Genomic DNA, 16,150 nt, shown 5'->3' on the forward strand with positions numbered 1-16,150 from the left:
CTATGCGGGCCCGTTTCTCGGTAAAATATTCCTGGTGGTGGTGGATGCTTTTTCAAAATGGATTGAATGTGAAATAATTTCAGGAAGTACCTCTACCGCCACCATTGAAAGCCTGAGGGCCATGTTTGCCACCCACAGCCTGCCTGACATACTGGTCAGTGACAACTGGCCATGTTTCACCAGTGCCGAATTTAAAGAATTCATGACCCGCAATGGGATCAAACATGTCACCTCAGCCCCGTTTAAACCAGCCTCCAATGGGCAGGCAGAACGGGCAGTACAAACAATCAAACAGAGCCTCAAACGAGTCACAGAAGGCTCACTCCAAACTCGCCTGTCCCGAGTACTGCTCAGCTACCGCACAAGACCCCACTCACTCACAGGGGTCTCACCGGCTGAGCTCCTCATGAAAAGGACACTTAAAACCAGACTCTCGCTGGTTCACCCCAACCTGCATGATTAGGTAGAGAGCAGGCGGCAGCAACAAAATGTAAATGATGGTCGCGCCACTGTGTCACGGGAAATTGGTCTGAATGACCCTGTGTATGTGCTAAACTATGGACATGGTCCCAAGTGGATCGCGGGCACGGTGATAGCTAAAGAAGGGAGTAGGGTGTTTGTAGTCAAACTAGACAATGGACAAATTTGCAGAAAGCACCTGGACCAAACGAGGCTGCAGTTCACAGACTGCCCTGAACAATCCACAGCAGACACCATCTTTTTCGAGCTCACAACATACACCCAAAGGATCAACGACACCACGCCGGACGAGGAAATCGAACCCATCACGCCCAACAGCCCAGCAAGGCCAGGCTCACCTAGCAGCCCTGCAGGGCCAACAACACACCAGCACAGCGAGGGCACAGTCAACACACCAGAACAGACATTTGTACCGAGGTGGTCCACCAGGGAAAGAAAGGCTCCCGACCGCCTCACCTTGTAAATAATTTTCACTTTGACTTTGGGGGTGGGGCGGGGGGGGAGGGATGTTGTGTTCCGCCACCAGGGAGCACATCCCCTGAAGTCCCAAGGGATCCCAGCATCCTTTGGGAGCACTGTATATAAGCCGGCCCCTAAGGCCTGTTACTCACTCTGGAGTGTCTTAATAAAGACTGAGGTAACTGTTACTTTAACCTCCCTGTGTGCAGTCTCATGTGTGTTAGGAACACAACAGAATCCCCCACCATCAACATCCTAGGGGTCACCATTGACCAGAAGCTTAACTGGACCAGCCACATAAATATTGTGGCAGCAAGAGCAAGTCAGAGGCTGGGTATTCTGCGGAGAATGTCTCACCTCCTGACTCCCCAAAGCCTTTCCACCCTCTACAAGGCACAAGTCAGGAGTGTGATGGAGTACTCTCCACTTACCTGGATGAGTGCAGCTGCAACAACACTCAAAAAGCTCACCACCATCCAAGACAAAGCAGCCCGCTTGATTAGCACCCTATCCACCACCTTAAACATTCACTCCCTCCACCATCGGCGTACCGTGACTGCAGTGTGTACCATCTACAAGATGCACTGCAGCAACTCACCAAGGCTTCTTTGGCAGCATCTCCTAAACCCACGACCACCTAGAAGAACAAGGGTAGCAGGCACATGGAAACACCACCACTTCCACATTTACCTCCAAGTCACATACCATCCTGACTTGGAAATATATTGCCATTCCTTCATCATCGCTGGTTCAAACTCCTGGAACTCCCTCCCTAACAGCAGTGGGGGAGTTACCTTCACCACACGGACTGCAACGGTTCAAGAAGGCTGCTCACCACCACCTTCGCAAGGGCAATTCGGGATTGGCAATAACTGCTGGCCTTGCCAGCGATGCTCACACCCCGTAAACGAATAAAAAAAAGGCAGCAGACAAGTAGAGAAGGAGGGGGGTTGATAGTGCACCTCGGTCACAGTTACAAAGGGTGTAATTTGTGACTTTGATTAGGCCTGTTTCAGTGCTGTGACGAGGCAGATACCTGGTGGAGAGGCTCAAACATGGAGGTGCAGTAAATATGGGCACAGAATTGGGAGGCAACAACACATTCAAGGACTTGAGGGAAAGGAGATTGGAGTTGGGTTTGTTGTTTGCAAGGACAGAGGAGTCAAGGGTGGATTTTTTCGGGTGGTGATGATGGCAGATTTGAAAGGGAGGGGAACAGCACCTGAGGAGAGGGAACCATTTAGAATATCAGCTAGCATGGGGCCAGGAAGGGAAGTTGGGTGGTCAGCAGTTTAGTGGCAATACGGTGGAGACAGTAGGGGGTGGTTCTCATGGATAAGATGAGCTTGGAGAGGAAGACATTTTGGGGAAGTTTTGCTTGGTGGGGTAATGGGAAGGGAATTAATGGTTATTAATTGTGGAGAAAAACAGTCATTGCCCCATTTTTCTTTAAAAGTCTATTTTTAGTTGATGCAGAATGAAGCTGGGTTAGAGGGTGGGGATAAGTGATTCTGGGTGTACAGACCTGATTCAGTCCCCACTTTATCATATATTCTGTTCTGATTTTGATATAATACACAGATTTTACATTATTTATAGTTAAAAGCAAAACTTATGACAATTTGGGAAGCAGCGAACTACAATTGCTGGAGCAAAATAAAGTTCCTCTGCAGCAAACACGGAGGAGCTGGGAGACACAAAACATAGGTGCCACAGCAAATTTCGTTTCATCTGCAAATGTTGATATTATGCTCCCTATACTCAAGTCCAGATCATTTATGTATCTTGAGAAGAGCAATGATTTCAACATGGACCATTGGGGGACAGCACTGTTTACATCTCTCCATTCCAAAACTACTACTTACTACCTGTTTTCTGACCTTTAATCATCCTTCTATCAACGCTTCCTATCCATCCCATTAACATGTATCTTAATTTTATCAACAAGCTTCCTATGTAGCAACATATCAAATGTATTTTGAAAATCCATATACACAACATCCATGGCATCTACTTTATCAACAACTCCACTATTCTCTCAAATAAACTCTCCTAAATTTGTCAGACGCAATATGCCTTTTACAAATCCACGTTAGCTGTCCTTCATTACCTTGTGTGTTATGATGTCTACCAACTTACCAATGATCAACATTAGGTCAACTAGTCAATAGTTACCTAGTTTAGCCCGTTTTGAATAGAGATGTTACATTGTTAACTCTCCAGTCGTCTGGCATAACTACCAATTCCAAAGGTGCTTGAAAGACTGATCAGAGTCACTGCTACCTCCTCTTTGACCTCCCCTGATAATCTATAATTATCCTAATTGCTCCATGTCCTCCTCTTATATCCTTTTATTTCCCCCACCACACTCTTCTGTGAAAACCGAGGCAAAGTTAACGTTACAGATTTACATAGTGAGTTATAACAATGTCAGCAGACAGGCAGGCACTTAGAAATCCTTATTTTCTGTTGTACGAGATGAATTTTAAAGTAGGTTCCAGCAAATAATTAAGTTATGTAAAACATATTTAACAGACCTGGTTGATTTGCACACATTAAGAAAATCTAGTTTTGTTATGTAATAAAAATCAATATATTAATGAGGTATCAATTTATTGCATCAATATTGCATTGAAATATCTAATTGGCTGGCATATATAAAATATATTGGCCTAAAAACTTGAGCACGCTCAAAAACAGGTGCACAGGAATCGATTTGTGTGCCTGAATGGATAGGCCCGAAGTGCATGTAATATTGGGCCGAAGGCTTTATTATCATCGAGCTGGAAAGCTGTGAACATCTAATAGCTGTCCTGAGACAGATCGCTGGAAAACAGGATTCCAAAATCGGGACGCTCCGACGCTAGCAGCAGCTCTTAGGCAAGTCCCCAAAATGGAAATGGAAGGGGGACAACTAGGAGGTGACCAAAAGGATGGGTAGTGGTGGCCAGAATCAGGAAGGGTAGGTACCGATCGGGGAGGGTAGCAGAGGGATCAGGAGGGTGGCAGCGGCGAATGTGGGGAGTGGGTCAAGGTTGCGATCAGGAGGGGGTCAAGGTTGTGATCGAGGGGTAAGAAGTGGCTGGCAGCGGCCCATGTGGTTTCAATGTGGAGTCTAGAGGAGCACTGCTTTCCCTCCCAGCTCCACATTGAGACAAGTATAGTTTCCTTATTTGTTGCAGCCTGCAGCGCTTCCTTTACGGACCACCTGTTGGGTCACATATAGACCTGGCCTTCTTGAATGCACCCATTATCGGGCCGACTAGATTTAGGGTAACCCAATATTGCAGAGGGCACCTCAAACAATTATTAGGTACCTTATTTGAATATGCAAAGGATCAGGGTGTGCAGATGACATTCAGTCCCTAATTTAAAGTCATATATTCTGTCCTTATAATTCTATCTTCATTTTCAGTATAGAGAGATCGCTCTTCTCTTTACCCACTCCTGTTTACAATTTCAGGAAGACAAATTCACTCTCACCCTGTCTTATTTCTGTTATACTTTCATTTTCATTATATAGAAAAAAAGAAAGAAAGAAAAGTCTATTATATTGATTCCTGAAGCTCTTCAATTGACGCGAATGTGCAATTACAGTATAACAAGTTGACAAGGGCAGAAGCACAGCTTCTGGCAAAGTTCCAAAATTCTTTGTCACACAATATGGCATGCTGCACTTCTGGTACATAAGTCTACTTATCTGATTTTACATCCACTTCTTGCCACTAACAAAGTTTTGTGCTGAGACCAGAGCCTTGCATAATTGGCCCTGAAAAATTGGTCCTTCTGTGTGGGCTCGCGCTGTCACTCTTTTTTTGGGTTGACCATGTCAATCATTTTCCAGAAATACCCAGATTTAGATTACTATAACTATTCCTCCCCCATCATCTAAAAGAAATGTAATAATAATAGTTGGTGTTCAAAAATATCACAGGGTTCCATTCAATCAATCCATTATTACTTAAACATAATAAAAAATAACCAAGTCAATACTATGCAGAAGGATGAAGTTTGATAAAACGGACACATTTACACAAAGTTCATGAAATAATAACCTAAATACTTACCTCTACCATGAATGAACTTTTCTAGAAAGTCTGGAAAATCCTTTGGTGATTCATACATGGCAAGATGCTGATGGAAATAATAGGAAGAGACCAGTACATCCTTAGGATTCCGTGCAACATAAATAATCTGTATGAAAAGTAGCAGAGTGTGAAATGCAGAGCACCTAAAATTATATGAATGAAAAAATTTGGCAAAGTGTGCAAATATATTCTGATATTAGAAATTGCAGCGAATCAGTTCTACACCTTTAAGTTCATATAGTATCGGCCCACATTTGGCTGGAAAAAAATGGTGTCTGAACAATGCCGCAGTTATTAATGCACAAATCGGCAGGCATCGTGTGGTAAGGAAGTGATACCCCATGAATTGCAAATCGCCACAAGTTGCTGGTTAATTTGCGCCGTTCCATCGTTAGCTTCACAAAAACAGAATCTCACCCTTAACATCCTCGTGAGTTTCATGAAGTTGCTGCATTTGCACATTAATTGACCATTAAACTCACCACAGATGGGCAAGTTTAGTAATTTAGTCACCTTTTAACAATGTGATAATTGTTAATGATAGCCAATCAACCTCTCTTGCCCGAAAAGTGAACAATTAGAAGTGTGAAGTCTCATTCCTTCAGGTTGTGAATTGTTTGAGATTTATAAAATGTCAAATTTTAAATTATTTTTCTTACTTTTCCTTTGTCTCTTTTAATCCAATCTTTCTGTACTGGATTCTGACACTAAATTCACCCACTATCTCAGTCCTTCCTCTGTTTATTTCTAAATCCTTTAATCTCATTGGATAAGGAGGCACACTGTCAGTTCCATTATTCACCAAGGTCCCAGATGCCCTGTTGTCCTTGTTGCGCTATTATCAGCTCGCACTTCCAACAACTTTGCGGGCAAATTTTTTTTAAACCTAAATGTGTACCAACAAGTCTAACTAACAGGGCACACCACGAGGTACCCTGTTCCAGAAAAATCTGGGCCAAAGTAACTTTCCTATACTGGTATTTATATCATGAGATAAAAATCTATACAAACTTGTGACTAAAACCTCTGATACACTTTTAGGGGTGATGAACCAACATGGTATTTCAAAGAACACTCAAGGGCTGAAATTCCCTGTCCTCACGCTTTGTGCGCTTTGTATACTTTGACAGATGTAAAAAAACTTTTAATGATTTGGGTTGATTCTTCAAACTATACATTTTGGTTAAATTAATTATTTGTTTTAATTCGAAAGAAAGACTTGCATTTATATAGCGCCTTTCACGTCCTCAGGATGTCCCAAAGTACAGCCAATTAAGTACATTTGAAGAATCAACCCAAATCATTATAGTCACTGTTGTAAGGTAGGAAATGCAGTAGCTCATTGCGCACAGCAAGCTCCCATAAATAGCAATGTGATAATGACCAGATAATCTGTTTTTTTATGTTGAAATATTGTTTGAAATATTGTCCAGGCCACCTGCTCTTCTTCGAAATAGTGACATGGAATCTTTTATGTCCATCTGAGAGAGCAGATTTAACAACTCATCTGAAAGACAGCACCTCCAACAATGCAGCACTCCCTCAACACTGCACTGGAGTATCAGCCTAGATTTTTGTGCTGGATTGGGACTTGAATCAGAGGGGCAAATGGGACAAACGGAGCCACAGCTGACACCTTATATCAATTAATTCTTCAAATTATTGTTCTAGCATATTTTATGAGGATCGATCATCTTCAGTAGAATGATGGATCCCATGTAGTATCATTTGTCAATGTAATATGTTACCCTGGCACTGGAAACAGCAGTTTTGACAGATTCCCAAATACATGATTGGATATTTAGTTGGAACTATCTGATTAGATGATTTAAATATGCACTTCTGGCAGAAAATCAGATAGACGCAAAGACAGGGAGGCACCTCGTGGAATGGATTCCTGACTCCGGTTATATTGGTTTAGCAGTGTAATGAGTATAGTGATCTAGGTGCACACATGAAGAATGGCTACAGAGACCGCCTGCGGAACTGAAACACCACAAGGAGCCAGTGCCTTTAAAGTGGTCAGGTTTGGGAGATGGGCCCAGCTTCTATGCGTGCACTGGACCAGGCAGGCACAAAGATAAGAGATGAATGGGCTGGGTCAGAAAGTGCAGTCCATGCATCACTTTTGAAAGTGAAAGGTAAACAGAAATATGGTGGGATTAACATCAGGAAGGGGGCAGAAATTGTCAAAAGCTCAGAAGTGGAGAGAGGTGGCAGTGGGGAGTGTTGGGCGAGAGGTCCAATTTTCACAGACTTGAGGGTGGTGGGAGCAGAACAGTAAGCCCCACCTAAACTGAAGCCAGAGCTGGGAGGATTCAATCAGAGGCAGGTATAATAAGTACATTTAGGAATCATCAGGGTGTATTTTATGAAATGTCTTATCTTTGTTACAGTTATCTGTAGTCACGCATCCAATATGCAACAAGAAAATTTTTTTAATGCTGACACATAAATAGCTTTGGAAAGCATAGCTACATTATGCAACAAATGATAGTGGAAAGAAAATTCTTACTTTTCCCTTCTTTTCCTTCAATGCTTTTGGAATTAAGTGGTAGGGCAAATGTGTGACATTCAGGCGAGGTGATGGGCGTGCAGAAAAATTTGAGTTTGGCACCTCAATCCAAGGAACACGTTCCAATGCTGGTTTGCCTTGTACGGCAGCTGGGTCACCATCAGAATAAATTAAACTCATTATTTGCTGCATCCAAATAGTGCCTGGTGTGTGACAGAAAAAAATAGTAAATCAAAAGAAGTAGGATCCCTCAACATACAACTCATAACCTTTCACCTCATGGAGGAAATGCTACTCCCCGATTATAGAACTATGGGGCCAATTTTAACTTGCCAAATCAGCGTTAGCGAGGTGGTAATGGCCTCAAAATGGGGTCATTAGACTAACTGCCCATTTATGCAGACGCTCTGGCCACTGTCATTTTTAACGGGGTCTACTGCTGGCGGTAGGCTTTTTAACCAATCTGTTTCTGGCGGTAGGCTTTTTAACATATGAAAATCAGGGACCTATGCTATACATACAACCTCAATTACCATTTTCGGAGACGACATTGTGCTGTGCACACTGAAGTGTTTTACTCCAAAAGGTACGTTTCAAATTATGTGTCCACCTCCTTGTAGTGCAACAGTTCTCAAATGACATCATGAGATGAGGTAAATATTGCATCACAATATTTAATGAACAAATGGACTACAAATAGAACCAACCCCCACAACTTGTAAGGAAAGCACAAAGGTAAATTACTCTAAGGAAAGAGAGAGGGAGGAGTTACAGGGGAAAATATATGGACACATTCGCCTAGATTTTCTGCTCGGTCAAATATCCAAGTGGAAAAAATGGCAAAAAATGATTTGTGCTTGCCAACTAAGAAGTTGGTGTCAGTGTTAGTGTTCTAGTTACTATCAACAAATGTTTGGTAGTTTATAATCTATGCTACAGTCTATTGAAATATTCATTCTACTGCTTTCCAACATCAAAGAAGATAGCAGGAGAACAAGCGATATATCCAGTCATTTGAAATATAGGGCCCAAGTTTCTGCCCCCTGTAAAAACGGCGCACCTCAAGAATAAAAAGGGCGCCGAAAAGTTACCTTCTAATTCTCCGAGCTCCTCAAGACGTCTTCGGCCTCGGTGCTGAAAAAGAGTGTGCGCGCATGTGCAGTAGCTCCTCGCAGCCCGAATCTCCGCGATGCTGCGTGGGACGGGCCCGAAGCATGCCACCCCTAGCCCTGGCCGAATGGGCTCCCCGGGCATTGAAGATGTGCTTAAATAGTTATTGGGACTTGGGCTTCCTAGAAACACCCACACCGAATATCACCGGGATGACAGGGCAGAAAACTCGCACACAACTCCTGTTGACAGACGCAGCTTGTCCCATTTAACAAGACTATGTTCTGGCTGTGAGAAAACACTCCAGGTAAGTGGCTGATACAGACTCGTGACTGAAACGCTCAGATGTGGGACCTGCCCGATATTGACGACTCTGAGCTGGACTCAGGATCCACATCTTTGAACATTCTCCGACAACCACAGATTTCGGCAAAGTAAGGAGATGACACTTCAAGACCGCATCCGCAGGGTGCGTGCCTAGACTGGGGGAGAAATGCCCTGCTTTTATTCCGGTCTGGTTGGAATTCTAAAAGTGGAATCTTGCAATCTGGAAGCACCAAATTAATAAACACCTAAATTAATAAGCGTCCAGGTACAAAATACACCAGTTCCGGTGCGTGCTTCAGTCGCCAAGGTAGGACTTCTAATTTTTATTGCTTGATTTAATGTTCATTTATTGTTATTTAAAAATTATGATGGTTTCTATGCACCTTTATGGTTAAAAGTGGTGTTTAATGCTTTGTAAAATCCCCTAACTTCCCTTCCCCCCCCCCCCCCCCATCCCATCTCTCGCTACCTGTGCCTAATTTATAAAGTGTAGGCAAGGTTTTTCTGAGCGTACAAAAATCTACACTTACTCCATTCTAAGTTAGTTTGGAGTAAGTTTTCGCTGCCTAAACTTGCAAAACAGGTGTAAGTGGCTGATAACGCCCCCTTTTGAAAAAAAACTGTTCTAAAATGAAACTATTCTAACTAACTAGAATTGGAGCAAACTAAATGCCGAGAATTGCAATTTCTAAGTTATTCCATACTAAACTAGTTGCTCCAAAAAAATAGGAGCAACTCGAGCCGAAACTTGAGCCAATACTTACGGGAGTTTGTTTCTTTTCCCTGGGCCCACTACAAATTACCTAGATATTGGACAGGTAAACGCATATTCTGGCCATTAGGAGCAAAAGTGCACCTACGTGAGCATGCTGAGACACTGAACTGGAGAGAATTGTCTAGATTAAAAAAACAAAATATAGCAGTGGTGGATGGGATACGGAATCATTCATAGATGAACAAGCTATACAAGCTTTTAAATTTAAAGTAAGTAGAGCAGCAGCAAATAGCAATGGTTAAAAAATCTGCAAGGGATCAAGGCAGCGTAGAGAACTAGAATTATTCCATTTGGCTGCTGAGGAACAAAACAAAGGAATGTCCCAAAGGCCAACTAATGATTTCTTTAAGCTGCCAGACAATTGTAAAATATTGAGATTGTTTTCAGTGCTCCCATTCGCTTATTTTAATGGAATAGGATGAAGAAAAACAAGAATATGCCGGATATCAGCCGACATCAGAGGCACATGGTTTGCACCTACCAATATGAAAGCTGACAGCGAATGAAGAGCAGGGCTTCCATAATAGGCTCAGGGTCAGCAGGAAAGCAACTTCAGAACCGTGCCACATACTTCAAAAGAAATGTCAAGCCAACTTCCCCCAGAGGGAAAGCTTGCCAGTGGCAGTCGAGGTGACAAGTGTCCTTCAATATTGTGCCTTAATCCTGCCAAGTTGGCACAGGGGAAACAGCAGTTTCTGCCAATTTGTTTTCTAAGGTATATCAAACAGGTGACTGAAGTATTGTTCAAGGGTCAATATTTTTAACTTTTTCCCCACTGAACAGTGACAGTGCGTGACAGGATGTACTGCTGGATTTTCCAAAGTACAGGGGATTATTGGTCTATATATTGCAGGTCAACACAGGCTGCAGCCATTTTAAGACAAATATCTTTGCCAGGCTTATGTGAAGGTGAAGGCAAATTGCGAGGATTTTTCATTGGAAACCGAGGCTACCCTCTTCAACCCTTCTTAGTAGTGGCCAATCAGAAGTAGAGTGCAGATACAACAGGCCCAAACTACCAGGATAATTATGGAGCATATCATTGGCACCTTAAAGCAACAGATATAGGTAAGTTTACAGTATAACCCTGCCATAGTCTCTAAGATTGTCATCTTCTGTATACTCTACAAGTCTGTAATACAAGGAAGCTTACCTATAGAGGAGAATGAAAGCCAAGCCTCAAGGTGAAGGCAATCAGGGCCACAGCAGCACACAGACACTGACCAAGAGTGTGTCACTGCAGAAACACCAGTGCAGCCAGGAAGATTATAATGCCAGGTGCTCATAAAACTGTCATTCAGCTATGCGCCTGAGCTGCTCCTTAGAGGACTCTGCTGTTGACATGGCATGAAGACAGTGGCTCCAGTACCTGTGAAACACTGTCTACTGTACTTCCTCAACTATTATCAATGCCTATCATTTGCTGTGCAGCTACATTATGCTCCACAATCTGAAATTAGCTCTCTGAACATAGGCCAAATACAGTGCAACCAATATATTAGCCTCTTTTCTTCGTTCTTCTCCTTAGGCCTGTTGTGTCAAAACGCCCAACCTTGAACTTCTTATGTTTAATAAATGTGCTGCAAGGCCTGCTGTTTTCAGTGGAAACTGCTTGAGGTGTCCTTGTACCTCCTTGTGCTAGTTCCGGTGATGGTCTTGAAACTCATCAGCCACGTCCACCACTGCTGTGGCTGGCTATCCTGCCCGCTGTCTGGCACATCTATTGTCATTTGCCCCAGGGGCTGCATGGATGTGACAGATGTGGCATTACCCGGAGACACAACAGCCACATCTGTATATTTAGATCCAAGTTTGTTGGGTATTTCTGACTGCAAACATCCTGTTTTCCATCTACTATCAGGTGTGCTACGCAAGTTGTTTATGCAAAGAGCGCTGTAACATTTTTTTAAATTGCCTAGGAGGAATTTTGGTTTAATTTATATCAAGGTATTTATATTAAATTAACAAAGGGGATAAATTCACACAACATATAAGCTTTCTGGGAATGTGTATTCCACCCAGCAGCAGTCTGTAACTAAACTGTGTTTCTCGCAAATTGCATCAGTTTGAGACAATGGAATTTATTAATATAATCCAATAACATTGACAGTCGTGATGTTGGAATAGCCTAATTTAATTGAGCTCAGCAGGAGGTAGCTGCCAGGGATCCAAACCTGAGCGGATGGCAGGTTTTATTGACTGCTCAAGTGGCCAATCTCTAACACGGAGAGCGAGCAGAGGGTAAGAAGTCAAGTCTTTGGCTTCCTGTTAAACTGAAACAAGCACGATTTGCAGGAATTTAAAGTACAGGGTATAAGCAAATAGCCACAAAAAACAGAATCTTCCTTCCCTCTGTTCATTGAATACTGACTTGTTAAAATGACACTTTATCTATAATCAGGGCTTTAGTGTACAAAATGTGCTATTTTTGATGTTACTAAAACAGTTGGAATTAGATTTGATTTCACTGATAATTGTATTCTGTTAATTTAATATACTGCATGCAAAATAAACTAGCTTTTTGGGTTAGAATTGGACTCATCTCACCATAGAAGTGTTTCTAGAATTACATAGAATTTACAGCACAGAAATAGGTCATCTGGCCAAACTGGTGCATGGGTCTCCGCCCGCCTTTATCTTCACCTAAACCCCTCAGCATAACCCGCTATTCCTTTCTCACTCGTGTTTATCTAGCTTCCCCTTAAATGTATCTATGCTATTCCCCTCAACTACTCCTTATGATTGTAAGTTTCATATTCTAACCATCTCTGGTAAAGATGTTTCTCCAGAACCTTTTATTGGATTTATTAGTGTCTCCCCCACAAGTAAAAACATCTCTATGTTTACCCTATCAACCCCTTTCATAACCTTAAAGACTTGTCGTCTATTAGTTTGCCTTCCAAAGATCGGAGAAACGCGCAGGGGGGCACGTCCAAAAATCAGAATATACAGTTCACACAAGGGAATTTGTAATAATTACCTCAGCTCTTGCTGTCATTTGACTAGATATGGACAGTAAATGTAAATTGTTGATTGTAGCAGCCAATGACACTAAACCACAGAGAATGCCTAGTACAGACACACAATTTGTAACAGGTGCCAAAGATAGCAGCCATCCTGGGAAGGTGCTAGCTTAAAATCAAAACTTTGCTACAGGTTTGGTGACAGGGCTAGTGATATTAAAAAAAAGAGCAGTACCAACAGTAATCTCTGAGTTTTTATGCACTTTCAGAAACTAACAAGTTTCTTACCAGATTTAGGGTATGTCACAACGAAGACATCTGTGTCCTGTATTTCAAAATGTTCCAGTTGTTCTAAATGTTCTTTGTTGTAGATAGTGGAAACAAAGTTACAGCCTTTGTACTGAAAGTAGTAACTGCTCGTCGTGGACATTCTTGCACTGTTGAGAAACCTACAAAAAACAACCATCAGTTAATCAACAATCTTCACCCAATTGTCAGGTTTTTAATCTGAGGAAAAAAATGTAATAAAAACACTAGTCAATATAGATTAAACTGAATATATGTGGGTTATTCCTCAATAAGATGTTAGCTGAGAGTAATATTTTGCCATAAATTCTCCCCGGTCACTGTCTCAGGTTAAACCAGACTGTTTGCAACCTCCGTTTCCAATTTGAATCCAATTTGTGCTTCTGATCCCATATTCTCACCACAATAAAAACCACCTACTTTCACCACCATAACATCAACCATCTCTGCCCCGTCTCAGCCCATCTGCTCCTGAAACCCTCATCCATGTTTTTGTTACCTCTAGACTTGACTTATCCAATGCTCTCCTGGCTGGCCTCTCATCCTCCATGAACTTAGTTGATCCAAACTAATGCTGTCTGTATCGTATTCCCCATCAATGTCCCATTCACCCTGTACGCCTGTGTTCACTGGCCTACATTGGTTTCTGGTTCCCAGTCCCCAAATTCCTCCAATTTATATCACCATGGCCTTGCCCCTCGTTATCTCTGTAACCTTCTACAGCCCAGTTAAAGTATTCCTTTAGCTCTGGCCTTTTGTATATCCAAAAATCCCTTTGCCTCACCATTGGTGCCTTGTCTTCAGTCGTCTTGGCACAAAGCACTGGAATTCCATTCCTAAACCACATCCTCCTCCTTAAAACCCATTACTTTGACCAATATTTTAATCACTCTGCCTAATAGCTTCCTGTTTTGCTCAGTGTCAATGTTAGCTTGATTACGCTCCTGTGATGTGCCTTGGGATGTTTTTTCTACATTAAAGACATTTCAAAAATGCTAGTTGATGTTATTTTTGCTGTTTTAGGCAGAACATGGATAAGAAGAATGACTCACATCTGAGCTTAATGAGCAGATTCATAACTTTTTGAAAAAAGATATACTTCAAAGACTATACTAGTTTAATATTAAGAGCCCTGAAATTCTGTGGAGGTCCAACAGTCTCCCTTCACAAACTTAGTGGGAGACAGACAAGAAATGCAGTTACAATGGGTCTCCTGGTTTCCTCAACGCTTTGCAGAAGGCAGAATTTATGACTGTTCCTTAGAAGGCAGATGGCAGGGTCTCTCGATCATCAGTCTCGACCTGGCATTATTGGCAACCAGTGTGCCGAGATAGTAGAGTTGTTCAGCCTCCAAGGGCATATATGGGCCCCACCTATAAAATTTCACCTCAGGAAATGGACTAAAGTTAGGTATTCAGGCAAAAAGTGGGCAACGCCACCTCCTGCTGAAGATCCACTACTGGTTTGGCAAAGAGGGAGATTTAGGTGGAGAGTCAGTGGACCATTTCATCATAGAGGACAGTACAGCCTGATTCTGCCCTCACTTGATGTCTATAAAAAAATATATAGTTTAAGAAAACTGTCCCTTTATTCACTAGACTTAAGAGATTATAGCCGAATTGGCCTATCTTAAGTCATCCATTCACAAAGATCCTACATATCTCCCCTAACCATCCCCCCTTCCCAATTGCAGTTTGTTCTTAAATGGCTTGTTTCTGTGCTGTAAATAATTTCAGTCAGTTTGGGAGTTCATTCCATACATTGATCAGTCTTTGTGTGAAGTAGAACTTCCAGCTGGTGAAGAGGAAAAGCATCATGTGGCAGACAGTATTACCTTTTTCATTAGGAATTATTTGTTATCACTGGCTAAATTTGCAAGGTTTCATCGCAGAGGTGGCCAACAGAATTGTGCACTTTTATTGAAGGGGATGAAGGTAGTTCATGAAAAAAAAGTTTCCTGATTCAGATCAAGTTGAATGCCTTGGAAGTGCTAAAAGGGCATTATGGTGCTTCAACATCTGCCTCCTCTGACTCGCCCAGCAGCTAGTCTTCTGGGAGATTGTCCTGCTGCTGCTCCAGCTAGAGATCTGACTCAGTGGTCAGTTTAAGAAGAATGGAACACATAATGCTGATCCAAGGGGTTTTGCTGATGAACACTGACTGGTCAAGGTGTTGTAAGCACCGCTCCAGGATGCCAATTGTGTTTTCTATGGCTGCACTGGTAGAAGCATAGGACTCATTATATATAGTGACAGTGAGCATATATAAGCTGCAGACTGATGCAATAGAAGCCCTCCTGGTTCATATAGGGGGCTCTCCTTTCAGGAGGAGCATGAAGGGTTACATGAATGCCACTGACCACCCGTGGACTCTGAAATGTTGATGGCTGTTGCTCCCAGAGTTATGTATTGGTTCACTCTTTTGAGCAATGCAACAACAACTTGTATTTACATAGCGACTTTAACGTAGTAAAACATATGAAGGCTTTGTGTCTTAATGCAAGGAGTATCCGCAATAATGTGGATGAATTAACTGTGCAAATAGATGTTAACAAATATGATGTGATTGGGATTACGGAGACGTGGCTCCAGGATGATCAGGGCTGGGAACTCAACATCCAGGGGTATTCAACATTCAGGAAGGATAGAATAAAAGGAAAAGGAGGTGGGGTAGCATTGCTGGTTAAATAGGAGATTAATGCAATAGTTAGGAAAGACATTAGCTTGGATGATGTGGAATCTATATGGGTAGAGCTGCAGAACACCAAAGGGCAAAAAACGTTAGTGGGAGTTGTGTACAGACCTCCAAACAGTAGTTGTGATGTTGGGGAGGGCATCAAACAGGAAATTAGGGGTGCATGCAATAAAGGTTCAGCAGTTATAATGGGTGACTTTAATATGCACATAGATTGGGCTAGCCAAACTGGAAGCAATACGGTGGAGGAGCATTTCCTGGAGTGCATAAGGGATGGTTTTCTAGACCAATATGTCGAGGAACCAACTAGGGGGGAGGCCATCTTAGACTGGGTGTTGTGTAATGAGAGAGGACTAATTAGCAATCTCATTGTGCGAGGCCCCTTGGGGAAGAGTGACCATAATATGGTGGAATTCTGCATTAGGATGGAGAA

The 16,150-nt window shown here is 42.3% G+C and overlaps 1 protein-coding gene across 3 annotated transcripts in view; it reads right to left on the minus strand.

Annotated features, from left to right (window-relative positions):
• The window catches only part of LOC139267285 (amine sulfotransferase-like), a 75,374-nt gene that overhangs the window by 20,869 nt on the left and 38,355 nt on the right, over positions 1-16,150 (minus strand). For 2 of the 3 annotated variants that reach the window (XM_070885340.1, XM_070885341.1), the window contains 3 exons: positions 13,006-13,166; positions 7,543-7,745; positions 5,007-5,133 (listed from right to left, as the gene is read on the minus strand). In XM_070885340.1, the coding sequence (XP_070741441.1) occupies positions 5,007-5,133; positions 7,543-7,745; positions 13,006-13,147 (472 nt within the window). In that variant the 5' untranslated portion in view covers positions 13,148-13,166. Of the gene's footprint in view, positions 1-5,006; positions 5,134-7,542; positions 7,746-13,005; positions 13,167-13,522; positions 13,648-16,150 lie in introns of those variants that run through there. The other variant, XM_070885342.1, reaches the window with a different exon arrangement.

The sequence above is a fragment of the Pristiophorus japonicus genome, chromosome 7 (assembly GCF_044704955.1).
Source record: "Pristiophorus japonicus isolate sPriJap1 chromosome 7, sPriJap1.hap1, whole genome shotgun sequence".
Lineage (NCBI taxonomy): Eukaryota > Metazoa > Chordata > Chondrichthyes > Pristiophoridae > Pristiophorus > Pristiophorus japonicus.